Here is a 16,880-nt window from a genome sequence, read left to right as displayed (position 1 = left end):
GTATCAGATTGGGACTCATTATCCACAGATTTGGGGATTCTTTCTTACACTTCATCCACACTCAATAATGGACTGTGCTTGGAGTTTAACATATCACAAAAACTCAATGACAGTTTGGACTTCATGCTTATTGGGCCAAATCCAAATTCTTCCCCTACAACTTCTTCCTACCCCTACATTAAGCCCTCCAAACAGAGAGTCATGAAAAAATAGTCTCTGCGTATTCAGACATTACGTCCACTTGATGTGGACGCTAAGCTTTGTTAGTGTGCAGCTGGTAGCACTTGAAAATACATAACATCGGTTTTGTAACTTTAAAAAGTTCATACTTTAACAAAAAGCCATTAATTTACTTTAAATGAAAGCGTCTGTCCATCAGACCACGTAAGGAAAAGTGTGTCTCTCTCGCAGTAGAAGGCTTGGCATCATTCTGCTGCGAGGGTTAGCCCTTAATAAACTGTTTTGAACACCCCTACCCTTCCAAAACCCCTACGATAGGAGGGATAGGGAGAAGCTTTACGGTTATTTCTGCTCTGGAGCCTAGAAGAACCTCTGCTTCTGTAATTGTGTGCAAAACAAGCTAAACTACCTAAAATTCTTCTTCATCAGCTGCCATGCCTCTTGGAGCTGTTTGCTCCAAGCTTCTCTTTACTCTTAAATATTTGCCAAACCATACGACAACTTTAATGTCTCTTCCTCTTGCAGTGTTGAGAAAATAAAGTTAGAAACTCTCCAATGTTCTCTCCATAAAGCCTCTGAAACTCAGCTCATTTGATAGGAAACAAGAAAACCAGGAAAATGCTATTTTTACAAGTTACTGCTAAAATGTGAGAAAAGATATGGCTACAGGAAAATTGTGTTTATGGGAGTTTAAGGCCTTCATCTTTGCTCAGTCTCCCACAACACGGCCTCTTTGTTCTTAGCCTTCGTTGCTAAGTAAGGGATTGCTCATTTGAAGTTGTTTGTTAAACAAAATGTCTTTTTCCATCTTATCCCAGGCATCAAACGCATTTAAGCCCTTGGGTTTTTTTATATTTGCACACTGAACAACATTAACAAGGTATACAAACCGGGGAGGGGTTTCGGTCATCACTTTATTTTGATGTTCCCTGTTTAGGTTTGTCGAGCCCAGATCATTATCTGTAAATTATTCGAGGTTTGCTGCGGTATATATAAACGCATAATTGGTTTAACTGCAGACAAATTCATGGGATCATCCTCCTACTGCCAAGCACCATCAAAGGACAGATACAAGTTGTGTTTGCATGTTGTTGCATTTTATGTCAAAAGTGTGCGCTACTAGTGACTGTTAAGGAGAGATTTTTGCTATGTGTGGTCTACAGGAATAGGTAGTAGGAGGTGGGTGAAAGTTTAGTCCATCTTGTCCTTCATCTTTACAATACTTACATCACTTTTTGAAAGTACAACTTAGGTATGAGTTTGTATGCTTATACTTTAAGTCACCACAAGTCCAAAAATAAGGTCAAAAGTCAAATTTTCGCACAAAAAAAAAATTACAATGTGCTTGCCTGCACTTTTTTAGAGTTCTCCAAGATAATTAAACCCAAGCTACTCTCATATCATTATCCTAGCCTTTCAAAAAGCCCTGGAAACAAAAGTTGGTGGAAGCTCCTCCCACACAAAAAATTGCATTAGTGGTGTGTATGAAAACACTTTTGGACACAAGTTTAAGAGTTAATAGTAAATATGGTATACTGATATACTGCAGTGCTTCACTGCTTTCTTACAAGCCCCGAAGCGGTCAAACTCAACTGCAAAGGGGCCCAAAATCCAGAACACACCGGATCCGGCCCCCGGGCCTTGACTTTGACACATGCGCTACATAGTCACAGTCACATTTCCCCAATCACTCACATATTCATGCACAGTATTTGGCTCTGCTGCCAAAGGCTGGTTCAGTGTCTTGCCCAAGGACACTTTGACACATAGGTGGGCAGACTGAGAACCAAATGATCATCTAATCAAAGGTTGACCGCTCTACCTCTGTACCACGGCCAACCTTGTAGTGAATTTGACATTTGAATTGCCTTTTGGTGTTTTCCCAACATTAGTCCTACAAACTAGGACAACTATTGTTTGCAAATCTCAAATATGAGGGTGAGTCTTTAGCTCTCGCCTCTCAGATTTAACCACAACTCAAGTTTAAGTCTCAACACCCAATGGCCCCACTGCTATCCATCGTGGAGCTTCCGAGTCTTTTGCAGTTAATGTTAAATCTTGATGTTATCTTATATATTAAAAATAAAAATACCAAGACTATCTGAAAAAACTATTTATTTTCATTTTTTTTTGTTCTTTTGATTTTCTGACAGTCTGTCTGGTTCATATTATTTCCTACTAAAACTGTTAGTCTACACTTTTTTCCCCCCGTTGCTGTTCAACTGCAGTTCTATAGCAGCTCAAAAGGCTTCAGAACAAATTGATGGCTGCTTTATTGTCACAGCACAAGTAGAGCATTCTTAGCCGAAGCAGATGCTGACAGCTGAGATGTGTTCATTACAGAACAATAATAATCCAAGCAGCAACAGTCAGTATTTATTCTTTGCTGTCTTTTAGAGATGTGTAAAGCGTTTGTGCATCCAAATTACATTTTGAAAATCCACTTGACTTGAATAGACCATTCTTTCCTTTAAACCTAAATTGATTGAATTGAGTGGGGTGATTTGCTCTTTTTGTCACACTAAACTGTCTTTTTCCCTCTTAGTTCTGTAAATGTGCAGACTGCAAAAGTGACTGTGTTGCATCTTTTTCTTTAACATTTAGGCTTTGTTGTCATTTGTGTGTATTTTGCACAACTCTCTAGCGATATATGTAGTAATCCATCCGTTCATCCATCCTCTACTTCCACTTTGTCTAGTGTAGGGGCACATGGGTTGCAACAGTTCAGGATTACCAATTAAGCTATGAAGCATGTTTTTGGACGAAAATTGAGTTTCTGGAACAAACCTACTGATGTACAGGGAGAATACGCTAACACTAGATAAAAAGGACCAAGCCGGGATTTGAGCCAGGACCCTCGCACTGTGATACAGCGATGCTAACCACCTCAACGCGTGCAGCCATCTTCCATAGTTTTCATCGAAATTATAGTTATTTTGTTGTTTCTTTCTTTCTGGTCTAATTTGTTTTGATGACAATTTGCTGTAAAACTTTCAATCTGCAAACACACATATTCTGTACAGATAAAAGAGACATGCAGCATAAAAGCTACAAGAAGCTTTCTAAGTCATTTCTAAATAAAGAGATTTTTTTTGATAATTATTTCAAGCACTTTTCTATAAATTACACAAAGAGTAGTTTCTCTGGAGAGGCAATTTTGGTTTAATAACTGTTTTTATCTGGAAGTTGGTAACATGCTTTCAAACTACATAACAAGAGACAAGATTCAACTTTGGGTATTGTTTTTCCTTTTTACCAGAGCTCAATATTTAAGAGAATTACAGTTAATTTATTTTTACCCCAAATTAAATGCTTTTAGGACAGATGCTGAACAGTGAAAATTGAGCAAAACCTTTCTAAGCAAATGACATGTTACTGTACAAAAAGACAGTTAAAGGCAGACTTAATGTAGACTAGAAGCCCCGACAAACAAAACATAGTCGCAAATTGCTGCATGTGTTTGTTCTAAGTTTTGTTTTCTTTATTCATAGATAGAATTAAGCCAACAGGAAGTTTTTTTTAAGGACTGATTATGAAAACGAGCAGAATCACAGATCTTCACTTTTTCAGTATTCCAGGTGTGACTTGCAAACGTAACAAAACTCATTTGTACTGTGTGTGTGTGTGTGTGTGTGTGTGTGTGTATATATATATACAGTATTCCCCCTTATTCGTGGGGATTAGGGACTGGAGACAGAATACCCTGAATGTGGAGAATGTGGAGACCCCCCCACCCCGATCCCATTACCAGTCCATTTGTCCATTCTGACCTTGCTTTGTAAAACATTTATTAAAGAACATTGGATTATTGCTCAACATGTGTATTTTCTAATTCAGAACAAAAGGCTGTACAGCAGCATATTTAATGACGCAGACAGTGTGTCACTATGTCTCTTTGTCCCTTAAAACCAGAAGTGCGTCCTTCCTGCTTCATCAAATAAGTGTGAGAGGGGATCGTCTGCTAGAAGAGGCCAGCTTCATCCATAATAAAAACCTGCTCCGGATGATAATTATCCTTTTTCTGGCCACTTCTGAGTCAACTGATACCAATTCTCCATGCAGAGGCATGAAGAGAGGACAGGGGGTAGATGGTGGGATGGCCGGCGTGCTCTTCATCACCTCCTTCGGACACAAAAGTTTCATCTAAGTGTCTTGAGTTTTCGTAACTTTTGTGATGAACCGTAAGAGTCACATGACTGAAAAAAAAATAATCTGCAAATCTGTGAAAATGCGGTGCCTCTTTTATTATGGGTAGGAAAAAAATTTCCCACCTTCCTCAGGGTTAGTTGGTTTAACTAACAGATTGTATCAAAATACTTGAAAATATTACACTGTTGTAATAGCAAGTTATTTCAGGATTTCCAAGTTTTACAAAAGCATAAAGAATATGATCACCTGTTGGAATTACTGTGAAAAAATAAAGCTAAATAAAAAAAGCAGTCAACTAGACTTGGTTTATGTTGTATTATTGAAGATGTTCTACCTCTTCACCTTGGGGAGGAGGTGAAACGTCTTCAATAATTAAAGATAAACCAAGTCCAGTTGACTGCTTTTTTATCAACTGACGGAATCAAGGAGAATCCACAAAAACAAGATAACCGTAGTCATCTTCATCTTTGACAATCACACATTTGCCTTTATTTTCCAGCTTCCACACTAAAGGCCTTTAACTGTACAGTGATTCAAGCATGTTTGGATTCCTGATATGGAGTTTGTTTTTCTACACCGCTGACCATCATTGGTTCACTTCTCTTGGATCAATAGATCTCATGTTTACCATGACTTTTTTTCACATAAATGTTTCACTTGTTTGGTCTGGACCAGACCCACCCAACTTCCAAACGATCCAAGAATTTAGACTGCTGCAGACCACAGAGCGTCAGATGTTGTTGAAAGCCTTTTCAATGGCAGCCTATTTCCAAAAACATTCTTCTCACTCTGTCGTTTCAACAGAACACATAACATTTCCTCTTCCACTTTAAACCCATTTAACTAGCAACCTACAAGGCAGATATTGGCAAGTTCTGATTAAGATGCTGACTGAATGGGCTCTTGTTAAACAGTTGTGAAACATTTGGTATCGATCCTCTTTGTCCCGCGACCACCAAAACCATTTTTTAAGTCGATGTTGCCGCTTTTCCCCAACACTGCAGACCGACGATTGCTTAGAGGAAGTGTCAGCTCGGCACACTTTGTTTTCTACTGAAAGAAGCTGTTTTCAAAGCTGTGCAGGAAGTTCAGTAATTTGTGTGAACCAACAGCTAAACTCTAGACACCAGCCTCCCATCTGTGTGCGTGGACGGCATACCCATGCACATGAATGCACACACAAAAGTTGTATGTCCTCTGACTGTGACACTGCGAGCCTCGCGATGAGCCAGCAATGATAAATAGCAGAGACTTGTTGAGGAGATACCGTCTGCTGCTTCTAAGCAAAGTGAAGTCAAATCAATTTATTCCAACCTTAAAGCGAGTCGTGGATCTATAAGAAGTGAGTCTGCAGTGAGGGCTGCTATCCTGCGTCTTGCAGGTGTAGCAGGTCTCCGGCTGCCCTCTGGATCTCAGCAGGTTACTGCCACATAAAAGGAGAGACCTATTAGCAAATGAGCAGCAGCTGTGCCAATCACTTGCAGCTGACACTGGGTCGCTCCGGCTCCTGTCACCGGCTCAGGTGCTTCACACAAATGATGACGAGCAGCAGGAGGAGAGTAGCTTTCAATTGAAAGAAGAAAGCATGGAACATTTCCCAGTTTTGTTCCTGTAAAGCAATCAGGGTTTATTGTTCAAGAGCCAAACAGCAAAAATGCCTTTGGTTGAATGTGGAATCTGGGATAGATACCTTCACCAAACAGTAGGCCTCAAAGTTTTTCTTATTTAACTGACATCTACCTGAGAAATGCATATGAATCTAACCACTGTGGATTTAGCTCCAAGCTTTTTTTTCTCATTACTTTCCACATTTTTTCCCTCCAGAACTACTAAACTCAATCTCGATTTGCCCCTTCCTTATTCAGCAATCTCTCTGTCTTTTCCCTCTGCCATCAGCCCAAGTGCCGGCTTCTTTCCCATCTGGGCCTCCTTCTCTCCTCCCTCCTGTTTTGCTCTGTTGTCCAGGGGCCTTAGGGTGGGTTTAGTAAGAGAAATGATGTGAGAAGTGACGGAGAAGAATCAAGAAGAGGAGAAAAGCAGACAGCCAGTGTCTTGTCAAGCTGCAGACGCTGATTGAGTACAGGACCTGATCCACTAGAATCCATTATCCTGCCGGGTGGAATTTTACTAGACCTTTACATAAAACACTCCAGGACCCCCGATGTCTCCCTTACAAGAAAAATCCAAATACTTTTTTCTCCTTTTAAGAATTTTATAAGAACAGCAAGACCAGTTTCCACAAATTTTAAGATATTCACTTTAAAGTTATGAAAAAAAGGAATAAAGATCCAAACTGTGTGTCTGATGTTAGGTCCATATCTATACTCATCATCTTAGCAAGTCTGCACAGTTACTGAGGGACGGAGCGGTTTAATAAGCTTCACTTTCTTTTGGTGTCAGAGAAGTCTGATTTTGGATTAGTGAGGTGGAATGATGCATTTTTTTTTCCTTTTCTTAAGAAACCATTAGACAGCATCTTCTCTGCTGTGAGCTGATGCATAAATGATTTTCTGTGTCCTCTCTTGACATGAGTTTAAAAAAAAAAAAGCTCTTTGTAGTTTAGTTTTACAGATTCAATTTTTTTGAGCTCATTTAATTTTTATTGTTCCTTAAAATTCTGTTTTGTTTGCAGAAAATTCTAGGACTATAACACCAATTATTTTTATTCTTTAAAATTGTTTACTGCTGTAGAGATTAAATAACATCTATTAGAAATTTTGGCATATAGTCATTTCTCATCTGCTCCATGATCCCACAGGACCGAGCTGCTGTTGTCTTTGCTCCCTGTTTTGAAATGTCTCCTTGTTCATCTGGTCAGAGACGACTGATATGTGCCGCGCATACACATTTACCCAGGGGTGTACACAGGCTGTGCTCTCATTATAATATATAATATGGCCATTATCATATTTCTAATTTGCACCCAAATGGGAGAAGACACAAAAAGGATGTTGGGGACGTAAAACAGCATTCCATAGAAGGGTCATAAATCTTCTGTCCTCATTGTCCTCTTCCCAGACTCCAAACACACACACCCAAGCACGCACACAAACACACTGTCTGTCAGATGAGCTCCGCAGTAATTAGGTCTTTCAGGTTATGATAATGTTTGTGCTGTTTTGCAGTTCATCTGCTCACTGGTGCACAGAATGCTATTAATCACACCAGTCTAAATCACATGCTGATTCTGGCAGTGTCTTAGAGTTTGTGTGTGAGGTTGTGTGCGCGCTGTTTGATGCGCCGTCTCGGTGCCATCAGAGACGGAATGGAGAGCGAACCAAAATGAGGACTGAGAGAGACGGAGACTTAAAACTGCGTTTGGGAGGAAGTCTGAAATAATGATGGTGTTTTCACTGATTATGTAGAGCAGCTCACTTTGTCCCGTCTACTTTTTTTCACTTTCTTTTGCTAAAACTTATTTTTTTCTTGAACGTTTTATTTAGAGGATGGAAGTAGCTGCATGTATGGCACTCTAACTCAAATATTTAACTCAAACAAATCTTAAGGACTTTCCCTGCTTTGGTGTTCTTGAGCAATTTTCTTGCCGAACCCCCAGAGGTGGAGCTATTTTTAGCACTTTTTCATTTAAAACCACCAAATTAGATAAGTTCACATAGGTGAAATGACTCTCCATCTATGCAGCAACACTTTAACCCTTTAACACTTTGATTTATTGTATTTTTTCAGCCTTTACCACAATCAACGTAATTCCAGTAGATTCTGAAAGAGATATTACGTTGATCGTGTTAACAGTTGAAAAAATGTCAGTATGTTTAAAGATTTTGTGTTTATACCGTCTCACAACCTGCCAGACAAGTCTGTTTGACCACCTGTGCAGTGGACTGATTAGCCTCAATTCTAACTGATAGCAGGCAGGGAGGCCCGCTAAAGAGGATGCTAACTTATTCATGAAGGAAGGAACCCGAACCTTTGCGTTCTGAACTTTATCTTTCTTACGCTTTTGAAAGTTTGATAGATTTAAATAAAAAATGCTTTCTTAAGTAAAATATTCAAGAAAATGTCATCTTTAATGTTATTCCCAGTGAAGATCAGGTCACATCTTTTTTTTTAACTTTTCACAATAAGAGACTTTTGATTAAACTTTTTCCAAAACTTTTTCTTTTTAATGGAAAAGTAAAAAATGTCAGTGGAAAAAGCTCTAACAGACCCAGCACCATGATATTATTGTCCTTTCCTTCTTTGGCTCTTGGGTGCTCACTTCTATGCAGTGTGAGGACAGAAGTAGCTGTGAAGTACACCTGAATGACCTGGCAACTCAGAGATCAATGGCCATAAAAGAGTCACAGGGAAAGCAAAAAAATTGAAACAAGCATCTCCAAGGACTTGAGATCAGAAACGGGCTCTTTCTTTCCACTATTCTTCACAATCCTTTCATTTCTTTTTTCTCTGTTTCCTTCTGCCAATGCCCCAGCACAGTGTGGACAAAGCTGGCAAAAGTTGTCAAGGGAAACAGCAACATTGCACTTCCTGAATTTAGTTTTGGAGTTAGTGTCAGGGAGATGGAGAGCAGCCGGCCTTGGTGTCGAAGTGACCTCTGACCGGGGCAGAGAGAAATGTGTCACCGTGTCAGCACTCTCTGAGCTCCACATGCTGCGCTGACAAGAACACTGACGCCCTATGAAGCACTACACATAGAGCAAGAATGCACTTTATTTCTGTTTACAGCAGTCGCTTTTCAATTTGAGAAAGTATTTTATCGTTTTAGGGCACCTAAGGCTTTTGATATAGAAAAATAATGCAACTTTTTTTTTGTAACTTCACTTTAAATGGATTTTTCTAAGAAATACATACACTTTTTTTCTTTATTAAACTTGCTCAGTAAAGTTAAAGCAACAAGTCTGTTTTTTTTCCCTTGAGACTACAAATTGTGTTTTACTGAAGTAGCTACATGCTAACTAGTGGTGCCACAAACGATTATTTTAATAGTCAACTAATCACAGATTATTTTTTCCATTTAGTCGACTAATCGGGTCATGCATAAAGTAGATGTAAAACACACATCTTATTAATAATTAGATTTAAACTAGCTAAAAACTAGATTCATAGCATTAGCGGCGATAGTGCTAGTGTGAATGCTGTAAGATGAATTTGGCTGCTGAAGATGCTGAAAATGATACTTAATAAAGGTGAAGCTGATAGCCAGCTACTTAAATGCCAGATTAGCCTTAAAAAAGTGCCTAAATTAGCCAAAACAGATAGCATATAGCTGAAATATTAGCTAAACTCCAAAATAGCCTAAAAAACAAAAAAAAAGAAGCTGAAGTTAGCCAAACAGCTAGCATGTAGCTTAAATATTAGCTAAGTCCAAAATAGCCTAAAAAACTCTAATAATTGCCAAAATAGCCTAAAAAAGCTAGCAGAATGCCATTATACCTTTCAACTTTACTACACTGACTCCAAATATTTTAAAGTAATGATTAATCGACTATTAAATTAGTCGTTGACTATTTTAATAGTTGATTAGTCGACTAATAGTGGCAGCCCTGACTTGATGGTTTTCATAAATGGACCTGCATGAAGAGGCTTGTAGACCTTTGACATCAGTCCTCCTGCACAGTTGAAGGGAATCATCAAAAGGACACTTAATGTTCAATCAATCTGCCTCCTCTTCATCCTCCTCTAATGTAAGGAGGAGCAGTCTGGTTGTGATGATTAGAAGATTTAAATCAAGCTAATTTTTTTATAAATAGGATGTTGGCTGGTTCCATTAAAATGTTTTCCTTTTTAAAATTCAGAAAATCTTTTGTTGTTTAACCAAACTTAACATGGAAACACCAATCGCTTCACTGGTTTCCTTTTTTTTAACAAATATTTGTTACTATTGAGGCTCATAATTTCCACAGTCTGATGTTTTAACCCCTGTTGATTGATTGATTGGGATTTGTAGGAAAGCACTCCATCCACCTGCATATGGTTTCCACACGTCAACTCTCTGAAGACAATAGTATTGGCTCACTTAGCTGTAGTCCATTACCTTTGAGCTTACGTGGCTGAAGCTCTTCAAACCCATTCATCAGTCCTCTGACAGAGCAACCTTCTGCAAACAGATCCAGTCATGCAGTGAATCCTCTCCCCCCACAACATTTCAACTCCTGACCTCGCCGTCCACCTGCACAGAGGCTCTTTCATCATACAACACGTCGCCTTTATAGCTCAATCACTCACACGCGCATGGCCAGAAACACACGCGTGCAGATGTGGCGCATTTGGGCGCGTGCGCAGCTAAAAGCCTCGTCACCTTTGGCCTTTCGACCGGAGTTAACTAACTAACCTCTTGTTATTTCCTCTCCTGACTACATCGCTTTGTGTGGGGCCTCCCTGAAAAGACCCAGTCATGCAGCACCAGTAGCTGCGGGGCAAATTCCGCTTATCATCATATCAATCTTTTTTTTAAGATGGATTCACGTAAACTGTGACTCAGTCACTTGTTCAACTCAGGAACTGAACTTCTAACCTTTGCTCTGCCGTGCCTGCTCTCCTGCATTTCTTGATAATGTGAAGCCCCTCAACCAAGACAGGCATATTTTAACAGCTCAGTTGTTACTAGTGGGCGGCCGTGGTGTAGTGGTAGGGCGGTCGACTCCTGATCAGAAGTGAGCGGGTTCGACTCTGCCTTGCCCGCCCATGTGTCGAAGTGTCCTTGGGCAAGACACTGAACCCCAAATTGCCTCTGGTGGAAGGTTGGCGCCAGTGTTCGGCAGCGGAGCCACCACCAGTGTGTGAATGTGCGTGTGAATGGGTGAATGGGTCTGTGACTGTGAAGCGCTTTGGGCCCTTGAAGGAGGGTAGAAAGCGCTATACAAGTATACGCCATTCACCATTTACCATTTAGTTGGTTCCATTTGGATTTACAACCGAAAAGCTAAGTTTAAGGTGATCAACAGAGTGCAAATGTCAATTTGAACTTTTGTGAGCAGATCTGCAAGATAACATCTCCATATGGCTGCTAGGAAACGTTAACAAAATGAAATGAACTGTAATCCCATAATCTGGTTGTTTATGCATGCTTGTGCCCCACTAATGTCCTCCTAATTCGATCTCCAAACTAGTAAAAATGTCTCCTGTCTGTAAGAGTTGAACCTGAAATCCATACTTCACTGAATAATTTTCTAATCTATTTTTCGACCAGTAAATTTGTAAATATATAATTAACCTCACAGTGACACAGAGGTAAATTGAATTAGGTTACGCTTCAAGACAGCCTGAAGTGGAAATGAAACTTAAAATTAAATTATTCACAATAAAAATAAAAATAAATTAGACCTTTACTGTTTTATGTATTTTTAATTTCAGACAAAATTATTTTATCTCAAAATTAACAATGTTTTAGTAGCAATTGGTTACTAAACATTACTGGAGTATTTTGACTTTATGTGAAATCCTCCTTCAAAATATTATTTGTGCATCCATCCTTGAGATAAATGACAGCAAGAAGAAGCTTCACAAAAGTATTTCTGTGCCCAGAGTGAACAGCTTCACTGAGAGGGGAAGATGGTAAATGCACAAAGCTGTGGGGCTTTTCACTCCTCTCCTTTTTAAGGATGGACCACTGACTTGAGACACTATTCTGCTGCCCTGAGCGCTTTGAAAGAAGAGTGGGGAAGAGGAGGCAGAATGTTTCAGTTTAAAGTCTAGATATCTTTTTATAGAGGAAAAGCTTCACTTGCAGAAGTTGCTTAATATTCCCTTTGACTCTTTGTGGTCTCAAAGCCGGCTGCCGTTAGGGGCGTGTGGAGTCTCCTAGCTTGTAACAGAATCCTCATTCCTTTAAGCTTCTTCATTATTTGGGAACTGAACTGCAGCAGTTGCAGTACATTTAGGTCATGTGTAGAAATGTCAGTGTTATTACTGAAGCTATATAAGCGCGGTTTATGATTGGAATAAATCTGTGGTTTCTTTCTAAGGACGACCGTACGGTTGTTGCTCAACAGTTCTTTGAACTTTTACTGATGACGTTTTAGGGCTTTATTGACATGCCTTATGGTCCCAACTGCCCTTGTGGGCAGATGTGGGCTGTCTAAGGGTGCACACGGAAAATTTTAAGATAGTGGACTCCTTAAGGGACCTGGTTGGGGGAAAAGTTCAAGCATATTTTTTTTGCTGTGAACAACAAGTCGTAGCACACACTTAAATAGCACATAAGTATGAGAAGAGTGGTAAGAAACGGGTGCGTCATAAGGATTTTTCAGCCTGTCTGTCCTTTTTACATGATAAGTGTGCACTCCTTGTGCATAGGCGGAGTGTTAGAATTTAGGAAATTAAACAATCAGAGTGCAGTTTGTGTGGAAATCATAGGGGAACTTGTTCATATCATCTGCAAACTCTCATGCTTGTATCATCTGTAAAAAGCCAGTACACACACCTTACTAATGACTATTGCACATTTTATAGGGCACCATGCAACAGCATCATCCGTATCTGCAAGAAACTACAAGGCACACCTGTGCTCCCTTTAAGAAGCGACCGATCCAGTCTACGACCCTCTTATTTATTTATTTAAATTAGGACAGCAAAAGCAGTAAATATGCCAGAATTGGCGCAAGTGCCAAATTACATCTGATGTTTTAAGGCGGGTAAAAGAGAAAATCAAGTAAACACTGAGATTTGACAGGAACAGACAAAAGTGAAAACATAGCACAAAGTAGACAGAAGAAATGATTGATTGTGAACCAACACTAAACTGAACAGTATGATTTTTTTTTAACTCCATTTTCAATTTTTTTTTTTTGTTGTACATTTTATAAATATTCAGGTTATATCTACTTTAAATTTCAAACTGTGCATCAAAAAAACTACTCAGACAAACGGTGAATGGAAAAACCGGACCACTGACCCAAACAGTTTGTTGGGCCGCATGTGTCTGCATGACTGTAGAACCACCTGCACTTTTAGTAATAGTGTCCCCTCAAAAAATACTAGAATTAAGTTTTTTCAATTTATTCATTCTATGATGAACCATTTCCGTTCTGATTGATGGGAGTGGTGACATCTCTTCGTACAGAAGGAGAAATTTGAGCTTTGCTGGAATTCAAATGCCAAATCAATACTCAGGCTAAACAGTAATGGTCCATTTTAAAAAGCAACACTTTTGAACAGAATGCAGTTCCACTCTTCATGAGAAATGAGACAATTCAAAGTGCTTTACATAAAACATTAAAAGAAACGACCAAAAGAAATAGTAAACATGTGGTCATTAAAATAAAATTAAAAGAAATTAAAAAGGTTTTAATTTAAACAAGCATAGATAGACAGTGCGGACGTAAATTTTTGAATACATATTAATCAAAGAAGAGAAAAAGGGTGAGTCTTTAACCAGGATTTAAATACACTGAGTGCTTAAGCTGATCTAAGGTTTTCTGGAAGTCTATTCGAGATCTGTAGAGCATAAAAGCTGAATGCAGCTTCTCTATGTTTAGTTGTGACTCTAGGAACAGATAAAAGGTCACATCAAAAAGTCAGTCATGTATTTTGGTGCTAAACCATTCAAAGCTTTATAAACCAGTAACAGAACTTTAAAGTCTATCCTCTGACAGACAGGTAACCAGTGTAAAGACCTCAGAACTGGACTGATGTGGTCTACTTTCTTGGTCCTTGTGAGAACCCGAGCAGCAGAGTTCTGAATAAGCTGCAGTTTCCTGATGGATTTTTTTGGTAGTCCTGTAAAAACACTGTTACAGTAATCAAGTCGACTAAAGATGAAAGCATGCACTAGTTTCTCCAGGTCCTGCTTAGACATCAGATCTTTAATCCTTGAGATATTTTTGAGATGATAATAGGCTGATTTAGTGACTGCCTTAATGTGTTTATCAAAATTTAAGTCTGTGTCTATCACTACACCCAAGTTTCTGGCCTGGTTGGTAGTTTTTAGTTGAATAGATTGAAGCTCTGTAGTGACGTCTAACCTTTTTTCTTTAGCCCCAAAGACAATAACCTCAGTTTTGTTTTTGTTTAATTGAAGTAAGTTGTGACACATCCAGTCATTAATGTCCTCAATGCATTTACCAAGAGCCTGTACAGGGCCTCGGTCTCCTGGTGTCAGTCTAATATATATCTGTGTGTCATCTGCATAGCTATGGTAACTAATGTTGTTGTTCTTTATAACCTGGGCCAGTGGGAGCATGTAGATGTTAAATAGAAGTGGTCCCAGGATGGAGCCTTGGGGCACTCCACATGTAATTTCTATTGGCTCAGAAGTGAAGTTACCAATTGACACAAAATATTTCCTGTTTTCTAAGTACGTTTTGAACCAGTTTAGTACTGGCCCAGTGAGACCCACCCAGTTTTCCAGTCGTCTGAGTAGTATTGCGTGGTCGACTGTATCAAACGCAGCACTGAGATCCAGTAAAACTAGCACTGACATATTTCCACTGTTTGTATTCAAACGTATGTCATTAGTCACTTTGGTCAGGGCCGTTTCAGTGCTGTGGTTCTGTCTAAAGCCGGACTGGAAGACGTCATAGCAGTTGTTTTTGTTTGTTTTTTTTTTATTAAGAATTCATTTAGCTGATAAAAAAAACAGCTTTTTCAATGATCTTACTTCAAAATGGCAGGTTTGATACTGGTCTGTAGTTGATCATTTGTGTTATATATTTTTCATTCAATTAAGCATAATATCAAATATTTCTAATCATTCACAATGTATGTGTTACCTGACACAATATTTTTGTAGATTTTCTTAAGTTTACTTACTTTTTTCTGTCTTAAATCTGTTTTCCACTCATCTGTCAAGCTTTCAGAGCTAACTGACAGCTCATGATCTGTTGCCTGCAGAGAGGTCTGTTTCTGTCACTGCACTAAAATTACTTTTTCATTGGTATTCCATTATATTTTTTTCATTTATTTTTGTTTGGGTATTTTTATAGCTTATGACTGAAAATGTCAGAACCTGCCGCTGTGTCTAAAGTCAGACTTAGACATCTGACATAAAAAAAAGTCTTGTGTGGATTCTCATTTAGGTGAATTCAGATTTGATTGCACTCGTCAATATTGAATGAAACCCATTAGTGTGTTTAAAATGGGAATAAGTCTTTGGAATTTATTACCATAAAGTTGCTATAAGTGCTATAATTCCGCGTTCTGTCCGTCTGCTGTCCCTCCACTCCTCTCCTTCTCGGTAACTGCTGCTCCAGTTCCCACAGTCTCAATAACAAGTTGTTTCTAAAAGTGGTGCTTGTGAAGGGAGTCGGCGAGAGATAAAAGTTAATTAGGACACTGGCAGCCGAGGAGCAGACACAGAGAGACGTAGAACAACAGAGATGGTGTTGAAGGAACAAACTTACATCCATGACTAATTTTCCTCCACATTCTGCTCGCTACATGGCAGACAGAATTCCCCAATGCTGAACCTCAAAATCCTGGCATTTATCGTTGTTATAAATAGATGACTGTTAAGCAGCTCATTAGCTTGCAAACAAAGTCACAGTTTAAAGGGAAGAATGCAGCACTAATGATAAAGCTGTTTGTATTAACTCACAAAGTTTCTGATTGTTATTCAGTATGTTGGAAGAAATCCCCGAATCAGCAAAAAAATAAATAAATAAATAAATAAAAAATAACCAAAAAAATCTCAAATGTATAGAAACTAAAAACAGCCTACCTTGCTTTTTTATTTTTCTCATGAAAAAGACATCCACTATCTGCACTTTTGAAGTTGTTTTTTGTCCTCACAATGTGATAGTAGATATCATTATCTCGAGATAACAAAGAATATAATTTTTTGATTTGTATACAGGAAAAACAAAGCAGAGAAAATGTCGACCACTAAGAACTGATTGATTTATAATTGATAATTTTAATCGATGTCTAACTCCGAGTGTGGTGATGTTGTTGGTCATAAATAACGTCTAAATCAGTCATCATCACTTGAGGAGAAGGTTGGCCCGACTGCAGCTGCGCAGGCGGCTGCAGTGAAGTGGTCTTGCAGTTGTTGTCAATTTCATTAGTGACCCAATGAGGGGATCAGATCGTCTACATGGTTACAGAGGGTAGAAGAACTACGTGTCATTCTGGACTTGGTCTGTTATCACTAGAAAAAAAATTGTTTTTTCATCATAATGGTATTACTATGTCATTTTCTCAAGAAAAAAACGATTTTTTTCATGATAACGAGATAGTAATGAAACAGAGAAAAAAAGGTTTATGTAATAAGATAATAGATGTTGTTATTACAAGAAAATAAAACTAACTTTCTCGTAATAATGAGATAGTACATGTTGTTATCATAAGATAATTATTTTTTTGTGATAACGAAGTAGTAGATATAATCACAGGGGGGTTCGTGATAACAAGATATTAGGTGTTGGTTTCACTAAAAAAGAACAAAAAAAAAATTTTTGTGATAACGACAAGGTTATGCTGTTATCACAAAAAATGTAATATGAGATAGTGGATGTCTTTTCACAAGAAAAAAAACTTTTTAATGATAATGACGAAGTTGTTATAAAAGTTGTTATTTTTTCTCGGGATAAAAACATGTCGTCATCACAAGAAAAAAAATGTTTGTGAATACGAGATAGTAGATGTGAGAAAAA

The 16,880-nt window shown here is 38.5% G+C and overlaps 1 protein-coding gene across 3 annotated transcripts in view; it reads left to right on the top strand.

The window, feature by feature from the left end:
* LOC112148518 (netrin receptor UNC5C) overlaps positions 1-16,880 on the top strand; it is a gene marked incomplete at its 3' end in the record, with an annotated part of 179,711 nt that overhangs the window by 76,844 nt on the left and 85,987 nt on the right. The window contains 1 exon segment of one of the 3 annotated variants that reach the window (XM_036213527.1): positions 5,719-6,031. Coding sequence (XP_036069420.1) covers position 6,031 — 1 coding nt within the window. 3 annotated transcript variants of the gene reach the window in all.

The sequence above is a fragment of the Oryzias melastigma genome, linkage group LG9, assembly GCF_002922805.2.
Source record: "Oryzias melastigma strain HK-1 linkage group LG9, ASM292280v2, whole genome shotgun sequence".
NCBI classification, from domain to species: domain Eukaryota; kingdom Metazoa; phylum Chordata; class Actinopteri; order Beloniformes; family Adrianichthyidae; genus Oryzias; species Oryzias melastigma.
The sequence above is the reverse complement of the archived record's forward strand: the minus strand, read 5'-3'. Positions and strand labels throughout refer to the sequence as shown.